Source organism: Peromyscus maniculatus, chromosome 20 (genome assembly GCF_049852395.1).
Source record: "Peromyscus maniculatus bairdii isolate BWxNUB_F1_BW_parent chromosome 20, HU_Pman_BW_mat_3.1, whole genome shotgun sequence".
Classification (NCBI taxonomy): domain Eukaryota; kingdom Metazoa; phylum Chordata; class Mammalia; order Rodentia; family Cricetidae; genus Peromyscus; species Peromyscus maniculatus.
Window position 1 is genome coordinate 33710901 of NC_134871.1, and position 22533 is coordinate 33733433.

The window sequence follows — 22533 nt, forward strand, 5'->3', positions numbered from 1 at the left end:
TGTCTGAGATGGTCTGCACTTGGCTGTGCTGGGGGATGGTCTGTATGTCAAGTTGTTCTGATTGATCAATAAATAAAACCTGATCGGCTGTGGCTAGGCAGGAAGGATAGGCGGGACTAACAGAGAGGAGAAATAAAAGGACAGGAAGGCAGAAGGACTGACTGCAGCCACCGCCATGACCAGCAGCATGTGAAGATGCTGGTAAGCCACCAGCCACGTGGCAAGGTATAGATTTATGGAAATGGACTAATTTAAGCTATAAGCACAGTTAGCAAGAAGCCTGCCACGGCCATACAGTTTGTAAGCAATATAAGTGTCTGTGTTTATTTGGTTGGGTCTGAGCGGCTGTGGGACTGGCGGGTGACAAAGATTTGTCCTGACTGTGGGCAAGGCAGGAAAACTCTAGCTACATAGGTGTATTTTGAACAAGTATGCAAATCCAAACCCACAATGAACTAAAAAAAATACTCCAAGAGGATGTTCAACTGAGGAGCTGCTACTGAACAGTGAAGGAGATGTCTAGAATCTGAACCTGATTAGTAGCATCAGACACAGGTTTGCAAAGCTTGGGTATGGAATGTATCCTGAAGATAATTTAAACAGGTGATTTAGCTTGTAAGCATTTCACACAATTTTCAAAAAAAACTAGATGATTTGAAGTAGGTCTATGTTAAAGAACTATATAAACAACTGTTAAATGTATTCCAAATACGCTTTAAAAGTGGAGATGCTATCGGTATTCTTTGTAAAGGTGAAGAGACAGGCGTGTTTATCACACATCTGGAGTGAACTACATCAGTGTTTCTCAGCAGTCACTTCTAAACTGTTCTCATGAAGAGACACTGGAGTGCCCAGTAGATAATGGGTGTTCAGTAAATACTGCAGGGCAGGCAGGTTGTTGGGCTGGAAGGAAAAGTCCATAGAGCAGTGGTTCTCACCTTCCTAAACACTGAGACCTTTAATACAGTTCCCCATGCTGTGCTGACCCCCAACCATAAAATTATTTTCATTGCTATTTCATAACTGTAGTCTTGCTACTGTCATGAATAGTAATGTAAATATTTTTAGATGCTGGGGATTGCCGAAGAGGCCACGATCCACAGCTTGAGAACTGCTGCCATGGAGGGATAGTTAATGAAATGGCAGTAATGGGGCAAGACTTAACTGTTCTGTTTTGACAAAGTATGTATGACTTTTCGATATCAAAAAAATAGATGTCAACCATCTATATGGCTTCTTTCCCCCTCCTTTACTGAAAATAACTAAAGAACAGAGATAGTCAAGTCTGAACCACATAATAGTCAGCAATGCTTACACTCCCCAGAACTGTGTCTGGGGATGTGGCCATGATAACAGTTCTGGCATCCTACCACGGAAGGCAAGGCTAGAGGTGCTCCATCACCTCTGACTGAGTAGAGATAGACTGCATACGAGATATATGGATTAATTCTTGTTTGCACAAAACACCCAAGTCCTCCTTCAAGTGCCTGTGGCTTCTCTACTAGAAAACAATGGCTACCTTTACCCTGAAGTTCAGCAAAGAAGCAAGTACTAGCACTACACCCGAATGCACAACTCTAGCTCCGTCTCATGACTCGCTGCTTTCTCCCTTTAGCATACTGTAATTTGGAGGTACTATATAATAACTTACAACATACCCAATTATAATTCTATTCAAAATCTTTTGTTCATTAATTTGCAAAAAGGTTTTTTGTTTGTTTTTGGTTGCTATGAGAAAGCTTAGTTTCAGCAGTGTTTTAAAAAGTTTCAGTAGGGTATTTATTTAAAATGAGAAAGGGACTCTAGGTGATGACCTGGAACTCTGAATGTTTTACAATCATCTACTCCAAAGCATACCCACGTTCAATACATAATGAACCAAAGGCTAGGATATCATAAAGCACGTCAAATTTAAGGAATGAAACTCTGCATCATCTCGGGCTCCTCAGCACCTGTACTACTTGCAGAGTTCATGTGATATGCAGCAAGTGCTCACAACCACCATATCACCCATAGCTCTGGTGATGAGAAGGCTCACATTCAAGACTGTACTGGAAATATGGGGTAATAAGAAGTGACACACTGCTGTGGGATGTCTTTCTGTACACTGTGAATATGTGTTGCTCTGACTGGTTGATAAGCAAAGCTGCATTGGCCTATGGTAGGGCAGGATGGAGCCAGGCAGTAAAATCCAAGAGAGAATGTGAAAGGAGAAAGAAGAGCAAGGGAGACGGCAAACCACATCCAAGGAGCAGCATGTAATGGGATGCAGGTAAAGCCACAGAACATGTGGTGATACACAGATTAATAAAAATGGGTGAATTTAAGATGAAAGAGCTGGCTAGCAAGAAGCCTGCCAGAGGCCATACAGCTGGTAATTAATATAAGCCTCTGAATGATTATTTTATACAGGGCTGCAGGACTGGGGGGCAGGTGGGACCAGAGAAACTTCCGGCTACAACACATGTCCCTTCTATGAAGCATCTAAGCACAATGACTAGCATACAAACCCCAGATAAAAAACTGAGAGCCAGACACAGCATATGCTCACTATGAACAAATCAGTTCGTAAGTTTTCTTTAGAACTTAAAAAAACTAATAGGATACTTTGTCTTCCTCAACCCTGAGTCCTGTGTACACTCCCTATCACTACTGCCCCTCTGCTCTGACACTAAGGGAAATAGACTGCACTAACCCTCACCCATACATGCTACAAGCAAAAATTAAAATTAAAATGTAGTTTGCACTGCCAAAGTGAGAAGAAAATTTCTAGGTGTGTAGCCTGGTAGTATATGGATTTAATTAAACTTAGTTTTTCTCTTCTAATGTTCATTTAAAGTAGCTTTGCTGGATCATCCAGGCAGAAACTGCTTACAGAGCACTTCCCATAATAAAGTCATGTGAAGGTTTCCCTCAGCTGAAATGAGTTGACATGTGCTGATAAAACATCATCACATAAATATTTCTGCATTCTGGCAGGGCACTGTTTTTATACAGTGTACAGTAAAACTGTAAGAGGGCCAGAATGTGAGTAAATACTTTACACTTTGAGGGTTGTTTGCTAGAATAGCTACTTAAGTCTTCTAGTATGCCAGTAATGTAACCTCAGATAATACATATACTAACCAACTTAGAATTTTCCAGTGCATACTTTTTTTTTTTTTGCCTAAACCTCACATAATGAAGTATACAAATTAGCTTCTAGGTTGTGAAATTATGTTTTAAGTTGTTTTTGAGCACTAAGATGTCCACTTACAAAGATGCCATGCAACACAGAAGCTTCAGCAACTAAATCAACAATGACTCCTCAGAACAAAGATAATGTAGACATGGGATCATGGACACAGAAATGCCACTAACCTACTCAAGAGGAATACAACTACTCATAGAACTTTATATTGTTGTATCAATGGGCTAACAATTACATTGAACTATGATTCTCTATGCATGCAAGGAAAAATCCACTAGGAAATCACATACAAATGGTGAGATCACATGTTTTTTCTTCAAATTTCCCCATGTTTGTGAATCAGCATATATTAAAGTTGGAAGAGCAATCCCGCTTCAAAGAGGCAAACAGCAAAGCAAAATTTTGAGCCAAGAAATGAAGCTGGTATTCTCATTTGTCTCACACAGCTCTCATTATACAATATTGTATTACTATTCAGGAGCAACATTACCAATAAGCAAAACTTCCAGCTTAAACATAACTAAAGTATTTTTTAGATGCTATTCAAACATTTAACATACATTTTTCTGTCACGCTTAAGTACATATACATACCTGAGAGCATTGAGGAGACCTTCTACACTATTAGGAGGTTGGTCCTTAAGAACTTTGATACAACCTTTCATCTGAGGAGAAAAGAAAAAGTAAATATCTGCTTTTTAATGTAACATTCATTTCAAAAAACAAAACTGAAACCTTAACTACAGTACTGAAGAGATCATATACTGGAAATGCCTAATTATTCACTCTTTGTGGTGGGGGTAGCAGCAAATGCTATTATTTTCAGTCTCTCAATGAGGCAGAGCTTTCTGGGAATGCAGTCAGTCAAAATGAAGTTCCACTCAGACTAATGAGGGAAGAGAAGTCATCCTGAAAAAGATGCTATGCAGCAGTTGCAGAGAGAGAATGGGTCTGCTCCAGGAAAGAGGAGTTTCCAGGGAGCCTGTGACAAGCAGAGGACAGATAGGAATCCTGTGGTGATAAGAAGGGAACTAGAGAATCCAGATGATTCAGGTAAAATGAACTGGCAGGCAGGCAGGCAGCAGGGACTTCTACAGGCTACTCAGATGGAGGTACTCAATGAGGATGGTATTTCAAGATCAGCCTGGTTGTCGTGAAAGGCATGGCAGCACAGATTTCAAAGACGAGATGTGGGTTTAGCCTCATCCTCTACCACTTCCTAGCAATTCTATTACTTAATCTCATAAGGCGAAGCTGCTCTAGTTAAGGGGAAATCCTAGGACAATGTTCCAGGCACATGGGAACAATGAAAACATTCTGGGACACAGTTACCACACAAGTAAGTAACTCATTTTTCCATATAAAACAGATACATAAGAGCTAGTAAACCGTAATTCAGATCTAAAATGCTAAAAGTCTGAAGTAGTAATAAAAGGGAGAATTATCAAATAATCCCCACCAAACACTAATTAGAATGCTGATGTTTAAGAGTGCCCAGAAAAATTACACAGAGAAATGAGAAAAATACTTTATTTCTAAGAGGAACTTCCAGGCAGATAAGGAAAGTAGAAACCAGTCACAAAATATTATGAACAGGGAAGGGAAAGAAAAACACAGAATCTTCCACTTTTCTTTAAAAAAGCATCAATGCTGACTCTTAATATACATTCTCAAATAAACCTTACCTTTGGTTATTGGCCAAAGGATACAATTAGAAAATTTATGTAATTATTAGAGATATTACAAAGAAATATTCAACATTATCATCATCATTATTCAATCACCTATCAGTAACATTATCATTCAGTTACCTAACACACCTGCATATTGGCTAGCAACCAGAAATGCAGAACAGTGGAGAAGAAGGAATTCCAACTGTATCACAAACTATGGTCAGAGTCTGTGAGTCCAACCTGCTACTTTTTAAATAAAACCTTATGATTTCCATGCAAGAAAACAGTTTGCAATCATATCAAACAATATGTAACTTACATCAATTTTGGAAGTTTTGGCAAATGCTCCCACTGGATGGACGTGGTCATAGAGTATTATGACACCCACCATTACCCTCAAGCAGAATGATACTGTCTCTTCATTGGTGAATCTGCTTCTGTATTCCCTGGAGGGCAGACAATTTGTATGGATGAGGCACGTCACAAATTCTATAATGAACTGATTACACCTGCACTCGATCCTGACTACTTTGATATCTGAAAGGGACACTAGTACTACCCCTTCTCCACAAGGTCCATAGGGAGAGGAAATGGATTTGGGAAGGACTTACCACCCACATATTGTGGTTCCCACATTTGTACCCCCAGAGTATTATATTACCTCTTTACAATTTTAAAGAAAGCAAAAGTAGCCCTGAAAAAAGTTTGGGGATGGGTGCTTAGCAATGTAAAAAAAGTCACTAGCTCAATGGAGCAAGCAGGCTTGCTATTTTATGGATATCTTGATCTGAACACACTATTATATTACAGGATCAAATCATATTCTCTTAGGAAAAGGGAAACAGAATTCTGATCTGCATAGAAAGCAATGGGGGGCAGTAGACCTGACCCAGAATGGGGGCACTATGTATCCCTTCATTTCCTGGACCCCATTTCTTTCCATGGGAGGAAAGAGTGGGAGGTGTTTGTCCTGCTCCATGAGTTCATCAATAACACAGTGTACAGAAGAGCACTGTGGGAAAAGACTGCTGCAAAAACAAAAGTTCTCTAGTAAAAACCATCTCAGTCAAGAATCCATGAGACATTCTTTCGGGTGCTAAGAGGAAAATCGTATGTATCACAAATGCCTTCAGATAATTCAGGTTTGTGAGGAAACAAGGACAAACTGATAGTGTAAGAACATGTGGTAAATGGAATATAATTACAGCCCTCTAGAAAGGGACCTCCCCCCCCCCAAAAAAAAAAAAAAAAAAAAAACATGAAATTCTTGGTTCTGATAAGAATAAACTTATGGCAGTACCCAGAGTCCAGCTCTATGCATCAAGAAGAAATGCACGAAGCTGCCAAATTATTTTGACTTTGTTCACACATTCAACATTTGATGGTTAGGATAAATGTCATTTCTCTTCCACACAGGCATGTTTGTATTTGGATATGTTTTGAAATACCAGTCACTTCAGCAGTGTCACTGGAGTGAAAAAGATGGGCTAATACTCACGGGGTCTCCAGCATGACTCTGCATACACTCGCCATGGTGCTTAAACAATCCGTGGTATTTTCTATTGGTAAATTTTTATTCTACAAAGTGTACAGAGAACAAATGAAGTAAGTTAAGGTGAAAAACTTGTCACTTAATAATTTAAAACTTAATAGAATCCCCCAAACAAGCAAATGATCTGGCTCCTATTTCTAATTCTCTAAGCCAATGATCATGATTCTAATCACTGTTCCATGATCAGGGGATAGAGACATGCACAGAACAGCCAAGACCCTGCTGCCCTGAAAAGAGATTACCCTTAGCTGAGCAAGAATAAGTACAGCCTTGTAAACACAGGAGTTGAGGGGCTAAGATACTGTTTATCCTGAAGGTGCTGGGAAATTTTATTTCATTCCATTTTATTTATGGTATGTGGGCACCCTCTTGTGCCACAGTGCATGTGTGGAGGTCAGGAGAGAACCTGTGCTAGTCTCTTCTCTCCTACTATTTGAGTCCCAGGAAACAAACTCAAAGCATCAGGCTTGATGGCAGGCCATCTCTCCAGGCCATGGGAAACACTTCAAACAGCAGAAAAAGAACTAGAGTGGAACAAGAGCAGAGGTAAGGGTAGGGCAGAGGGCGGCAGTCTGATCTGATATGTAGTAGGAGCAGAGTACTTTATAAGCATGATGTACTTTAGAGGATCCAGCAGAGTGATCTGTGGGACAAATGAAAGCAGTGCGAAAAGGAATTTAAAATGATGATCCCTAAGATTCTGACTTGTACCAGTGCCATTATTAACTGAGAAAGACAAGAGATAGGGGAGGGCTAGAAAAAGGCAATGGGAACATGGCATGCTCAAAGAACCTCCAGAGTGACTGCAAGCTAGTGGGCGGCTGTGCCCATTCGGGTCTCATTCGGGGGGCCAGTCTAAGGGTGGTATTTGAATCATAGCATCACTGAGGTCACCACATCTGCAGTGAGTGAATCAGCATCAAAATGGAGCAAGGTCTGCAGCAACTCACCTCTGATACAAATTTTGTTGTTGCATCACTTAAGGTTTTCAGCATTGGGGTGGCCTCAGCATAAAACAATGACATTCGATTTGCCAATTCATTATTTACTTCATTTTCTCCTTCTGCCTGTGTGGAAATCACTTCACATTAATTCCCAAATTATTAAATATGATGATGTGCATAAAAGGTCCAAGAATATCTTCTTTATTAAACCAATCTAGAGGTTCAGACCTTCAATATACAAATACTATTTAAATACTCTTTAAAAATAAATAGACTGCAAATGATACTAAGCAATTTTTAAAAAAGAACAACTATCCACTAATGCATATTAAGTGGTATTATGGAACTGCAAAACCTGGATGGGACATCTTACTACACAAGAGACTGTTCAAAGGCTCTGGAAAACAAAAAGATGATTATGAAATTATGCCCTATCTTCCACTATGAACATAAAAGGATCCATGCAATACCATGATAAAAAATAGGCAACAGCAGAAAGGAAGGGACCTCAGACTAGAAAATAATGAGAAGAACCGATGAAGACTTGGGCTTTTACAAGTGATATAAACAAGATATTTCTATCGGCAGGGGGAAAATACATTTTAAAATGACTTAGCAGGCCACATACTGACACAATCGGTGGAATAGGAAGGCAGCAACTGGTGAAAATTCAAGTACGAGTGGGGACCATAAAGGGCCTTAAATGCTACTTTAATTCAGCATTTTCCTTACAAATAGGGAGCTGTTTCAAGTGTTAAGAGTGTCAAGTAAATGTCTTTAAAAAAAAAAAAAAAATCAACCCATAATAGTAGGCAGACAGTTCCAAAAGGCCAGAAAAGAAATTATGCTGCTACAAAGTAACTGAAAGAGAGAGGGAAATGAGCTCCGAGGTGAAGAAAAAAAGGAGATAAAAATATGCAAGATTGCAAGAATCTGAGAGATCTTACTGAGAACTACTGGCTTTATATCTAATTAGTGAGAGGGTAAGCCAGTTGAAGATCTCTCTAATGTCCTTGGCCTCTTGAATAGTGATGGTTAAGAAGGTAAAAGCTTGAGTGTTGTTTTGATTTACAGGGTGGTTATTAAAAACAGACACTATCATTCACTTCTCACTAGGAAGTCAGTATAAATTCAAACTGTTGTAAAGAACAGAGAAACCCTTTAGTGCTGGCCTCATGCTCATTTTACAAAAACCACTTCATAGAGGTTTTGCAGTATCAATAAATATACCAATTACCACAAAACAGATTCCCTAAACACAATGTAGTATTTTCTCCATGTGTAATTAAGTCCCTGAAAGTAGAAAAAAGTACTAAACAGCTTGGGAGGATAGGAAGAGAATAGCAGTCCTAAAGAACCAAGAGAGGAGCTGTGCTGCCAAGACAAAGGCCAAGAAGTGACTTTCTCATCAGCATGACACAGATGTGCTAATAATAATGGTCCATGACCTCAAGCACCCTCTCACCACTCGCAGTTAATTTCCTCATTTTAGGTCAACTTTCTTCAGGATTCATCATTCTAACCATAAACATCAGGATTCATCATTCTAACCATAAACATTCATGTAAAAATTTGTTCGGTTAAAATAAGAATATACAAGGAGATTTAAATTATCAGTGTTATAAAAGAAAACACAATTTTACTAAGTGGTTGTGGGAATTGAAAGGCAGTAGAAAAAGAATGTATGCTATATGGTTTGCTATAGTTTGAGCTTTCCTCCCACAGCTATGGTTACTAATAATTGCTAGCTTTAACATCTGAATAAGCCAGGCATGAAAGTGCACACCTTTAGTCCCAGCACTCAGGAGGCAGAGGCTGGTAGATTTCACTGAGTTTCAGGCAAGCCTGGTCTACATAGTGAGTTCTAGGACAGCCAGTGCTATGTAGCACTGTCTCGGTAGAAAAAAAAAAATCTGGTGAGTGGGTGAATAAATGAACAAAGGGAAGAATAAAATCAAGTTATTCTTCCCACCACTAAACCTAACTCAAAGGATAAACTTACCGGGACATTATTAATTCTCATCCGACTCAACGTTCTCCTGTAGTAGCTGAAGTCATTCTGTATGGCAGGATTTGTCATCTAAAGAGGGAGGACATGAATGAAAGAACACTGTTATGTGTGAAAGACGACTGTTAAATACCAAATGCTAAGGTAAACCAGGTGAAAATCTACTATAGTTTGAACTGGTAACCCAACATTTTCATCTAACTTTAACAACTCTCTGGTAGACTATTTTTCAGTTGTAGGCATTATGCATTCCTCCTTTTCAATAATTTTAGGTAATATCTTAAATGCTTGTTTATCGAAAAATTGATATTACAAAACCAAACCAAAAATGAATGTAAGGGTACTTGTTTTGAATAAAAGAACATATACAGGGCCTACAGGGCATTTCTCCAACAGATTAAGTATTTACATACAAATCCTTTGTGCCCAAAGTATTTAGTAAAGAATTAAGTTGTTCATAATACAATATGAAGCAGCAGTTAGAAACATAATTCTTCCATTTTCTAGAAAAGGTAATCAAGGTCTTGAAAAATCAAAGGTCTCATAATTTCAACTCAGGGCTCCAGATAAAAAATAGTGCTTTTTTTAGACTGGTCCTATACAGCAACATAGACTTATGGGTACAAATACTATAAAGAGGAAGAGGATAAGAGTAAAGGGGGAAAGAAAAAGTGGTGGGAAAGAGAGAGAGAAAAATTAAGTTTTGTATTAAAAAAAAAAGGTAAAATAAACTAGACAGAGAGAAAACCAAACATCAGAAATGAAGCTGGGATTACTTGTTGTTTTTACAACGAACAATGACCCCTGGTACTTTGCTGGTGGCCACTTCAGAAGAGCTGCTATTTCAAATTTAGCTCTCCAGTTGGGCAGAAATCATTTCAATACAGGTTAACAAAGCTTCCCCTATGACTACTCATTGAAAACATGATTTTCATAAAAACTACCCTACCTTGAGTTCATCAAACCGGAGTGTGAAGTGAAGAATCTCTGCAAACTGTTTAGCGAGAGCCTGCTCTCGCTCTAGATGCTGGGTGGGAGAGTATGGTGTACTAGTCAAGGCTCCCAGAAGACCTCTTAATGCTGCTTCTAATGAAAAGAAGATAAAGATGTTAGGTTGTCAGGGAGTTCAATTCCCAACCAACATTCAGATACGAACACACTCTCGCTCTCTCTTTCTATAGCCAAGACAAACCTACACCTTGCCACTGCTAATACTGCACACACTCAAACTGTCTCTACAATTTAATGAAAACCTTAAGAGAACTAATTCAATAAACTCAGATTCAAAATGATGCAGAGCATGAATCTGAACTAAGCACCAAGAACACAGGGGAAACAGTAGCTCCAAAATGCTGAAATTAACTCTGAAACTTGATCAAATGTATGCAAACACTCATTTCTTTTCTTGAACATCCTGTCACAGCAGATTTTCATGATTTTCTTCTGTTCTAAAGGCTCCCAAACTTTGCTTTCTAGTGACCTTAACATCTATGTGGAATGAATAAAGGAAAAAATAATACCCCCACCCCAAACTGAAACTGTTTCCCCTTACTTGATCTTCACATCCACTCTTGTACCTTGTAAGGCACACATAACCTCACATTCCAGTCCTTACATTGCAGGTAAGATAGCATTCGTTTTAACATGGTAATTTGATAATGTCATTACCCAGCTTAAAAAGTTGTTGAGCTAGAAGAAGAGGGAACAATATGACCAGAAGAGAACGCCCCTGCAATGAGTTCTCCTTTTAGAGACAACTGTCACTGATTCTCACCAAAGGTCATCCTACCATTCTCAAACACCAGACCTTGAATTATCAGAAGAAAACCAAAAAGGTATGACTGGGGGGAAGAGGGCCACAGATGTAACACATTCAACACTTAGGAACACAATTACTGTAAATGCTTTTGCTTTTGAATTTTTAAATTTCTTTTTTTAATCAATACAGCAGGCTAGGAGTGTAACTCAGTTGAGATAGTGCTTGCCTAGCAGGCATGAGGCCCTTGATTCAATCTCCAGTAACACATAAACCTGGCATGCTTACACTGAGGAAATAGAAGCAGAAAAATCACAAGTCCAAGAGCACAATGGGGGCTGCGGGGAGGCACCCAACTCTCTGGAGGCAAAGGCAGGCATATATCTGTGAGTTTGAGGCCAGCCTGGTCTACACAGTGAAAACATAACCCCGCCCGCCCCCAAAAAGCTCAAGGCCAAAGCCAAGAGACCAGGAGATCCACAGGACCAAGAGTGGGAGAAGAAAAGAACCAACCATACAATCTGATTTCCACAACTATTCTGTGATGCAAATAAACTTTTTCTTAAAGAGTAATTTATTTTTATGCATGTGTTTGCATGCATGTATGTATGTGCACCATGTGCATGCATGGGACCCATAGGAGTCAGATCTCCTGGAAATGGACTTACAGGTGGTTTTAAGCCACCATGTGGGTGCTAGGAATTGAACCTAGGTTCTCAGAGCAACAAGTGCTCTTAATCACCGAGTCATCTCTCCAGGCCCTAAATTAATGTTTTTTTTTAAAAAAAAAAAAGGTTCAAGGTCATCTTCAGATAGTCAGTTCAAGATCAACCTAGGCTATCAGGGATCCTGTCTCAATAAAAACAAACAAACAATTCACTGCTTTAAAAAGAAAACCTATCAGTCTGGCAGTGGTGGTGCGCGCCTTTAATCCAAGCACTTGTGAGTCAGAGGCAGGCAGATCTCTTAGTTCAAGGGCAGCTTGGTCTACAGAGTGCTCCAGGACAGTCAGGGCTACAAAGAGAAACCCTGTCTCAAAAAACCAACCAAACAAACAAACAAACAAAGAGCCCAATGAGAACAATCAACATACTGAATACACTCCATAAGCCCTGGAACAGAAGAAAGACCTTGGTGAGATAAAGAATTATGTCTACTGTCAACACAGCTGCCTCAACAGGAAAGGCCTGTAGGCCTGAGACCAACACAAATACAGAAAATTTCTCTAGCCATTAAAACTGTCAGAAAAACTCAGCATCTTCCAAGTAGTCTGGCATTATTGGCTTGTACTCTAACAGATGAAAACAAGCAAGACACCAGGGTCTCTCTTCTGAAATACAACCCATGAAGGATACGCTGCAGCTAAGGCCACAAGCTCCTTCATTGGTATTGCAAGATGCTGAAGGATTTGTACAACTTAACAGTTGGTGGAGTTCCCCAAGCTGCCTGGTATTTATTCTCATTTCTGGCTCCACATTGGAGGGGTAGGTAGAGAAGAAATAAGAAAGGCTTAAGAGATACAGGCAGAAGACCCGTGCAGTCTGGACAGAATACTTAAATTTTGGAGGTTATCAAGATTGTTCATAGCTAGTAAGAGTCAAATAGGGTTGTCTCAAGAGCTTAACATGTACTATTATTGATCTTAAAGACCTAATACATATTTGAGATACCAAATTTGTGTAGCCATTTAAGTATGAGCTACTCATTCAACAACACTGAGTCTATTATGCAAGCAAATAAATATATCCTGTTAGCAATGAAGCTAGAAACATTAACCAGGTTACTGACCTGTGAGATAGGGTAATCTATAAGATCTCAAAGTTTACTTTTAAAAATATATAAATATGTATTTATTTATTTTTACAATCCAACCACTGTTTCCCCTCCTTCATCTCGTCCCAGTTCCCCACCATTCTCCCCTCTGTACCCCCTCCACTCTCCCTCTGTTTCTATTCAGGAGGCCCATGGATATCAACCAAACATGGCATATCAAGTTGAAGGCTAGATGAGGCAACTCAGTATGAGGAAAAGGATCCGAAAAGCCGGCACAAGACTCAAAGACAGACCCTGTTTCCACTGTCAGGAGTGCCACAAGAAGATCAAGCTGCACAACCATAACATATTTGTAGAAGGCCCAAGTCAGTCCCATGCAGGATCCTTGGTTATCAGTTTAGTGTCTATGAGCCCCTATGAGCCCAGGTTAGTTGATTCTGTGGGTTTTCTTGGGGTGTCCTTGACCCCTTTGGCTCCTATAATCCTTCCTCCCCCTCTTCTGCAGGGTTCCCGAGCCCTACCTAATGTTTAGCTGTGGGTTCAAAGTTTTACTTTGACTCATGACTTTGCAAGTCCCTAAGAGTTCTTTTATGAAAGGCTCAAGGCCCACGAACAATGGGAAAATTGAAAACTTTTGCTATGAACTGTTATTATAGCCTCTGCTGAAGAACAGCATCCACGGGACACACTTTACCAGGTTAATTCCAACATCTAGAACATCAGAAACATTTAAATCCACCCACTTTGGTCTGTTTTTTTCTTTCTTCACTGATACACACCAAGAGACCAAGACAGCTTCAGTAGAATCTGAGCATTTCAACTTCAAAGGAGGCTAAGTACTAACAGCATAAGAAGGAGTCTAAATATACAGTCAAAATAACCAAGATGAGAAGACCTAAGCTGACAAAGATTACAGAGGATGCAAAACTACAGACCACAGAGACGCTTGACTCAAAGGCAAATAACTGAAAAGGAACTAATTTTCATGCTTAGGAAAATAAACTACAACTAAAACTTAAAGTAAGAAATGTCTGGTGCATAAAAATGATTCAGATATCCAGATCCCATGTAAAAGCCAAGCATGGTGGCTGGCATATGCCTGTAACTCCAGTGCTAGGGTAGACACAGGCTGATCCCTGGATTTTTCTGCCAACCAGTCTAACCTAAACGATAAACTTCTGATTTAGTAAACAACCATGTCTCAAAAGTAATCACCAAAAGACATTCCAACAACTTCTGGCCTGTATGCATACACACAGAAGAGTTTCAAAAAAAGATATTTAACATAGAAATGTTTCTCCATTTCTTGTCTGTTATATTAAATGTTTGTCCTAAGGGTTAGGATGTCATTCAGTGGCAAGCACTTGCCTACCAAACACAAGACCCTGGGTTCTGCCCCAATATGAGGAATGCAGCTCATAACAGTCTGTCATCAGGCCCCTGGGTTATTTTAGTCTTTGTTTTTAAAATTACCTGGGAAAGGATTTGTTATAGATATGGAGACCAATTCTACCATGTGGTTTCTTATACTGAGACCCTTAAGCATGCAAAGAAATCAGATTTCCTTCTGTAAATCACAACTTGATGAAGAATACAGTCTGAAGAATTCAAAGATCTGGGCCTGAGGACATGATGAGTACATTTCTGTGTGCTCATATACATCCTGCCTTACCTGTACAATAGATACACAGCCAATACATTCTGAAAACATTCTGGACCTAAGAAATAGGGTTGTTGTTTTTGTTTTTAACATTCTTTGTAACATGAAAGTAAATATTAGAAAGTTTTACACTTACCTAGCCTCTGAGAAAATTCATAAAACTTCTTTAATTTGCCTACTAGTGGCACAACTGCACCCCATGCCTTCTCTTGCAACTTCTCATCTGCTGGATGCTGGATTGCCTTCAAAACCCAAGAAATAAAAAAGTGAAGATTTATAAATGTCCTAAGTCTTTTTTACATTAAGGCAAAGTTTTACCAAGTAAAGGAGATCCTGATATTTAAAATATAGAATGACAGACACAGGAATTTTTAGTTTGGACTTTCTCAACTCCACAAAGATTATTACCAGTAGATGCAATATAATATAATAAAATAAACCCTATTTGTTAACTACATTACTTCTTAGTGTCATTTAGATCCAGAGAAGGAAAATATTTTATACTATTTCCCCTACTGCAGAGACACTCTTGGTATGTCATCAAGAAGGAACGAAGTAAGACAACAAATGAAGACGCCAATCCTGGGAAAGGGCCCAGAAGCCTTAATTCAAAGTGCACGGTCCACATCAGCTCTAAGACCTGGCAAACATGAACCTGAGTCAACCTGCAAAGTGCAACTGTGAAATATTGTAAATACTCCTTGTTTAGAACTAAGATTCTTTTCTGGTTTTCTGAGGCTTCCTGAGTAAGAGGACAGACAAAGCAGCTTCAGCTCTGAAGGGGAAGAGATCAACCAGGAAGAGACCCCAAATACACAGACCTCTGTCAACATTGCTAATCCTTCATTATGCGGTGGTCTCTTCTTAGGATAGAGTTATTCCCAGAAGAAAGAATTTTCTTACTTGGACCTTCTTTTGACTTAAAGACGCTTTCTTAATCCTTTACAAAACTCAATGTGTTTTTTTCCTAACAACTTGCTTTGCCTCCTCTAATATTTTAAATAACCCAAACTCACTATCTTAAAGAAAAAAATCTGTAACTATGGCAGGAGCTGCTTATAGGGTCACCAGAAGAAGTGACATGTTTAGTTTCCCTCAAGGCACTAGTACTGAATCTACCCACACAAAAACAAAATCAAGGCAAAATAAAATTAAACTTAGATTTTAAAATGTTGTGAATATATTAAGTACGAATAAATAAATGGGCTGTGCCTTAAGTAAATCACTATATACATTTCCAAATGCCAGGTCCTACTATGTAGCCCAGACTGCCCTCAAACTCATGATCCTCCTGCCTCAATCTCGAAAGTGTTGAAATACAGGCATGTGCTATCACATCTAGCTGATAGTTTCAAATTTTAATTTTTTTCTATAATTATTTGAATAATTCTTAGATACAGCAGGGTCCAAAGCCAATATTACCCATGTTACTATCTAGAAATATTATAATAAAAATCAAGTATCACAACATGTAATACTCTTAACTTCATATAAACATGAGATTTCAAACAATCTTTGATAATATGCTAATATATCTTGGGAGAAATCCTTTTAGGTCTACAAGCCCAGACTCAGTCCATATTATAATAAGTAATGGAAATTTGTTTATTATTCAGGAAATAAGCAAACAGATAAAACTACACTTTTGTTTTCTCTTAAGTATCCCCCAGCTTCTCTTATGAAAATCTAGGCACCGATATATTCTCACAATTCACAAGTGTGCCTGCAGATGTCATCTATTGTTCCAGCTGGGGGGGCTACTTCCCAGGACCTGCCCTACCTGGTGGAACTGAAGACTGAGCGTAACTTCATGGCTGAAATCCTATGGATCTCTCTAAGTGGCTGGTCCTTCACCTCTCACTTCAGACTCACTGCTGTTATGTTAGTAAGTTTGGGCCCAATATCCAAAGCAGCTCAACATATAAGAAGGCACTTAGTAATGCCAATGGCAAAAATATCTTGAAGCAAGTACTACAACTCACTTTCAAATCTGCTAAAACTTAGGGCAGATTTCAACATTAGTAGAAGTTTTTATTCCTTCACTAGAGATTTATACTAGAGAACATACTTGACTTAACTCATAATTATTCATTTTAGGGTTATATACTTAAAATTTTGATTTATTTGTATGTATATTTTGTTTGCATGTATGTCTGTGAACCACATGCATGCCTGGTTTCTGAAGGGATCAGAAGATGGTGCTGTATCTCCTGGAACTGGAGTTACAAATAGACGTGAGCCATCTTGTGGGTGCTGGGAATTGGCCCTGGTTCCCTGGAAGAACAGCCAGTGCTCTTAACTTCTGAGCCATCTCTCTAGCCCCAAATCATACTTATTCCATTTTAAATCCACGCTTTACAAATGTTATTTTAATAAATATTCAAGTCTACATCATTAACAAGCTACCAGGAAACAATGTGTATTACTTCATGGCAGGTACTGCGCTACACTGTTTACATGGAGGTACATTTTTTTTTTTTTTTTTTTTTTTGGTTTTTTGAGACAGGGTTTCTGTGTTGCCCTGGCTGGCCTATAACTCACTCTGTAGACCAGGCTGGCCTCAAATTCACAGAGATCTACCTGCATCTGCCTCCCGAGTGCTGGGATTAAAGGAGTGTGCCTCTACCTGGCAACATGGAGTTTTCAAATTTTATTACCACAGCAATTTTGCTAGTTGCTTCCATTTTGTTATAGTGAGTAAAAGAGTCATTGTTCTTTACATTTACCTTTTCCCTTATTTGGAACATATAGAATCAAATACCTGGTTTAAAAGCACAAATAATTTTAGCTTTTTTTTTTTTTTTTAATATAGTGCCAAAGTAACCATTTTACAGTGGCACTTGGCCTTTCTCAATGTGAACTGTTTTCCTACTATTCAGAGACCTTAAGTAAGTCTATGCACCAACACACATAAAGAAAGCTTCAGCTGCCTCAACATTCTCAAAGCTCAATAAGGTCAATCTCTGACCAATGCTTTATATTTCTCTCTCCTTATACTTTTGTGTTCTTTAATGTTTTCTGGCTATATTTTCGCTTCCCACATCTAAGCCTTTAAAACACACACACACACACACACACACACACACACACACACACACACACACACACTTACTTTGAGGCATTTACCTTTCCACATCAAAAGTTATGGAATAATGTGAATTATGTGTAGCTATATCCTTGGGAAATCAACTCTATTATATACGTAGGGCATCTTGCGGAGAATGTCACTTTGGTCATGGTATTGAAAGTTTCTGGCTTTGCAGACTCATTGAGTATCTCATAAATGACCTCAGTAAACTTTCTGATCATGTATTCTCTCCCAGAAATTAAAACTCAATCTCAGCATGAAGTCAATGAAGTACACATGCAAATAAGGAGGAGTACTCCTTCATTCATGGAGCCTTTCCTACACAGACACAAAGCAACCCTTCTCATGAGAATTAATCAAACTTTTTTCAAAAAAGTTTGAAAAAACTTTTTTTAGGATTTTTTTCAAAATCCTAAAATTTCTACCTTTAGGGAGAAAAATACATAATGAATGTCTTTGTAGTGAATGAGAATTTTTTCTTTATTTACTATAAGAAGTAAAGATGACCAAATGATAAGAATCTGACTATATTTAATCAACACGAAGATACCATCAAACCCTTTTTATAATAATTTGTGAATTGTTGTGACTTATAGGGAATAAACAGTTTACTGAGTAGTGTTTTACTTCCATGTCTGATTTTCAAATTATATTTTGATGCCTTCAGTATCTGATTTCATAGTAACAGTCACAGTCTTTCACAAAAATGTTAGGTTAATGATAGCAGAAAGATTAGTCCACAGCTCTAGTAATGTATTGCCTCAACAGTTTACAGCTTATTAAGCACTGAATACACAAGAGCCTGGGGTTTAACCCTCTAAAGCTTAGAGGGTGAGTGGGATTAAAGACAAACACTGGGTCATCATTATTCTTTAAAGTTCATGACTACCACAAAGACCATGTGTTAAGTGCTAGGAACGCAGAGCAGAGAAGGAGGTTATGGACAGGTGAAGGAAAGAAAGAAAAGGCTCTCCACACAAAATCAAAGGGAAGGAGACTGCTCTGCAAGACGCAGGTCACAAACAGTCCAGAGCATGAGTGGCAGGAACTGTAACTGAACTATAATTCCTTCAGTTAATGAAACTACCAGCTGCTACTCTGAATTTTGAGTCATTTCAGTATCACTCCTCCCTTACGCTACAGAGTTAGTCCAAAACCAGTGTCCTCGTCTTCCTGCACTTTACTCTGTCAGAGTATGTCAGAGGATAAATCAAGACATGAAGACTGGGGACCCAAAATACTGGTCTTTGATGACTGCTATACTACTTGATACTGAGAGTAACAGAAGCAAGGGGGACATGAACAAAGCATGGGCATTGCCTTCCAGAAATGTAGTGCTGAGAAATTAAGGTCTAGAGGGCAAGAGAGTTTGAGTACTGAATCAGAGTAGAGTAAGTACATTCAGAGGAAAGAAAAGCAAATAAAGATGTAATCAAGAAAAAGAATAATTAAAGAGTAAATGAAGTTCCAGATTGGAACTTGAGAATAAAGGCAGAGCTGGTCCTGAAAAGAAGCAGGGGCATTTCAGTTTCAGAAGAACAGAATAGAAAAGAAGAGGTCCAAAAGTCTGTGTAAATTCAGAGACTAGAGGAGCAGAGTGCACACCTCACCTCACACTTTCCAGTTAGCATAAAGCTATTAGAGAAAGGGCAGGTGGGGAGGGAGCTGGATGTGGAAGACTACCTTGGATAGTTTCAGTTTCTCCTAGGAAGCTTAGGAATTCAAAACTAGACTGGAAGAAGCCAGAGAGTTATATTCTTTTCCACAAAAGGAAAGCATAAATAGTTCCCAAGGGAAAATATAATTTTCATGTGTGACTGTAACAAACAGTAATGTTATTATCTATCACATACGGGTAGGCAACACTTCCCTTTTATAATATCCCTCTGCCAATGGATCACTGCAACCACTTTTGAAATAAAGCCAAGTGATTTGTCAAATATAATACTTTCCATAGCAAGCAAGACCAGAAAATGATAGAAATTAAGCCAAGGAGACACGTAACCAATTCCCCTTTACGGAAAAGCACCTATAATAAATTATAAACTTTACCTCTCGTATTTCATGGCCAGCTCCTCTGTATGACTGCAAGTCCTCCAAGATGCCTTCTGCATCTTTTAACACTACATTCACCTGATTATATATTTCCTTCTCAGATTCTGTAGGCTGGGCATCTAAACAGCATGAAAGTACAAGAAAATTTACAGTGGCATGAATATTTTAATATATCTACTAATTATAAGCAATTAACAACCCAAATTACCAAAAATGAGTTACGTTTTACTCAATATTAATTTTGCACTTTTTAGAAGGCAAATTTAAGCTAATTTCAAATTTATACAAATTATAAAGAAGCAAGAGAAAAACAAATATTACTATATAATATTTAGTTTAATATAAATTATGACTTGGTATATTAAACAAATCTGAGAATTTGAATTAAAATGTAAACTGGTATTACTTATAGTTTTGGTTTTTTCAGGTAGTCTCACCACACAGCACAGACTGGCTTTTAACATATTATGTACATCAGGCTATCCTCAAACCTGTAAATCTTCTGCTTCAGTCCAAGTGCTGGGATTACAAAAATGCAAGAACATGCCCAGCATCTGATATATTTGATGATCCCTTTTTGTACTGCATGCCTCACTGTCACTAACGATAACAAATGAATGGTCACTATTCTATTTAATGCAATCGAAAAAAAGCCTAACTACTAAATTATCTTGCTCATCTACAGTTTAAAAGCTAACACTACTTTATTTCCTATACAGTTCACTTTATTTTAACAAGTGAGGATTGCTAGGGGCCATTTAAAAATGTCTGAACAATTGTGATCACATGAGGTTATGAGAGAGGATAATATAATATGGCAGTGTCGCTGAGCTTCTCTGTTGGTGAGTATGAAAGTCAAGATTCCTGCGCAGGAGTTCACCCTACAAAACCACTACAGAACTCCTGAGCAGCTGAAGAGTAAATTACTTTAAGCTACAAGATCACCACTGAAATTCTGAAATGCAAAATCAAAAACTGACTTTCTACATACCTAGGACTGAGGAGGAAGAAAATGAAGGAATAATTACAGTTACAAAAATCACAGTCAGGGATACAAACATATGGGCACTTTTACCACCAGTGGTGCTAACCAGAAAACGTATGCTGATAGGTGACAAAATCTGGATTTCTCTCTGCCAGACAAAGGTAACAGAAATCCCATTTTTATAGCATGGTCATTTGTTTCCTCTAAGCTCAAGTCTCTTTAATATACTCCTTTCTATTTTGAGACAAAAAGGTAGACTACTCAAGCAAAGAGTTTTTCATAAGCATTTCCAGCTAGATCATATTCAATCCTACAAATCAAGTATAAAATACATAAGATCATGCCATAAACTATGTTGGCAGAATTCCTCCATGCTAACATGCTTTTTGGGGGTGGAGGAAAAGAGCCAGTCCAAATTTAAAAAATGAATTCAGAGTATTTCTGGCCAGATTCACTGTTTGCCAGTAATATAAAACTGGCTACTAGACTTTATACCTATTTGTCCTTTTACTTAGAAAATTAAAAAAAAAAACCACACTTGAGACTAAACGTAAAGACATCTTAAACATCTTAAATTATATCTTTATTTTATGCCTGGGGCAAGTAATGATCCAGTTCCCTCTATTACCTACCAACTAGTCAATAATACACAACATGTTTAAAATTAACAATCACAGTACCCAAATTTAAATTCAATGTACGTAAGACAGCAGTATAGAAACAGTAAAAAAAACATTCACGTGGAAAGCCAACTTTAAAAATGTATTTGGATATTCATTCACTTATTTTAATTACTTTTTTAAAATAAAAATATAATAAAAAGAGGAGCCAATTAAAATATTAAAAGATTGTGTCCAAAGCTACAAAGGTTTTAAGAGTAAATACTCAAGTATGGATAAATGTCTAGAGTTATAAAACAAAAAAGTCAGTCTGTTGTTTTAAGCAGTAATGTTTTTACATACAGCTAGACCATATTTTTCAAAGCAATAATTAGGCACAATACTTTTTAAAAAGCACACCCATTGCCTTTATACTTACACCAGATGCAGCATAGAGAAATACTTTGTACATGCAAAAATGAAAGTTCAGTACTTTCTCATATGGACTGTGGAACTACAGACACAACATTAATAGACACATAGTTTGAAGTTATGAGGTGGGAATTCATGACAAAGGAAAGTATTTTATCTATTACATATCAAAGGCATTTGTATCATTTGAAGACTAAACTATGTATTTTTGGTGTGGTCACTAGGCTAATAACATAAAAATGTGACATTGAGTTTACATACAAATGAAACATCATCAGGTAGATTTAAATAGACCTTGTAAGTAGTTAATAACTAGCAAAGGTTTAATAAGTACCAAGAAATTTAAAATAAAGGAGAAGATTCAAGTTTCCCTAAAAGGGAAAAACACCCAGCACCACACTGATCAAACATTTTTTAGACTGTCACAGGAAAGTCACATTTATAATTTTGAAAGCTGCTGAAGACTGCTGTAGAAATGAAGACGAACAGAAAAGAGCAGACAGATAAGCACTATTTCATTGAAAGCAAACCATGCAAAGGGTGAAATACCAGGGAGGGACAAGAAACTATAAAATAAAGCATTTCTTTAAAAAAAAAAATGTCATTATATATAATGCAACCAAGACTTGTCACTTTGATTTTTCATAGCTTTACTTTTAAAATACACCACATAGCCTGCCAACAAAACGATACTCATTTGAATGCAAAACACTGTACTTACTAAGGGAAGACATATTCATTGCTCATCAGCCTTAAATGTACATCTTGTTAAGTGGAAATTAAGGCATGTTCCAATTGCTGTTATTGTTTGAAGGCAAA

The 22533-nt window shown here is 38.0% G+C and overlaps 1 protein-coding gene across 13 annotated transcripts in view; it reads right to left on the reverse strand.

The window, feature by feature from the left end:
* Cyrib (CYFIP related Rac1 interactor B) overlaps window positions 1-22533 on the reverse strand; it is a 138979-nt gene that overhangs the window by 1875 nt on the left and 114571 nt on the right. For all 13 annotated transcript variants that reach the window (XM_076555959.1, XM_076555963.1, XM_076555964.1 and 10 more), the window contains 8 exons: window positions 19696-19817; window positions 14692-14797; window positions 10316-10452; window positions 9361-9438; window positions 7365-7481; window positions 6361-6440; window positions 5182-5308; window positions 3784-3854 (listed from right to left, as the gene is read on the reverse strand). In XM_076555959.1, the coding sequence (XP_076412074.1) occupies window positions 3784-3854; window positions 5182-5308; window positions 6361-6440; window positions 7365-7481; window positions 9361-9438; window positions 10316-10452; window positions 14692-14797; window positions 19696-19817 (838 nt within the window). The remainder of the gene's footprint in view (window positions 1-3783; window positions 3855-5181; window positions 5309-6360; window positions 6441-7364; window positions 7482-9360; window positions 9439-10315; window positions 10453-14691; window positions 14798-19695; window positions 19818-22533) is intronic.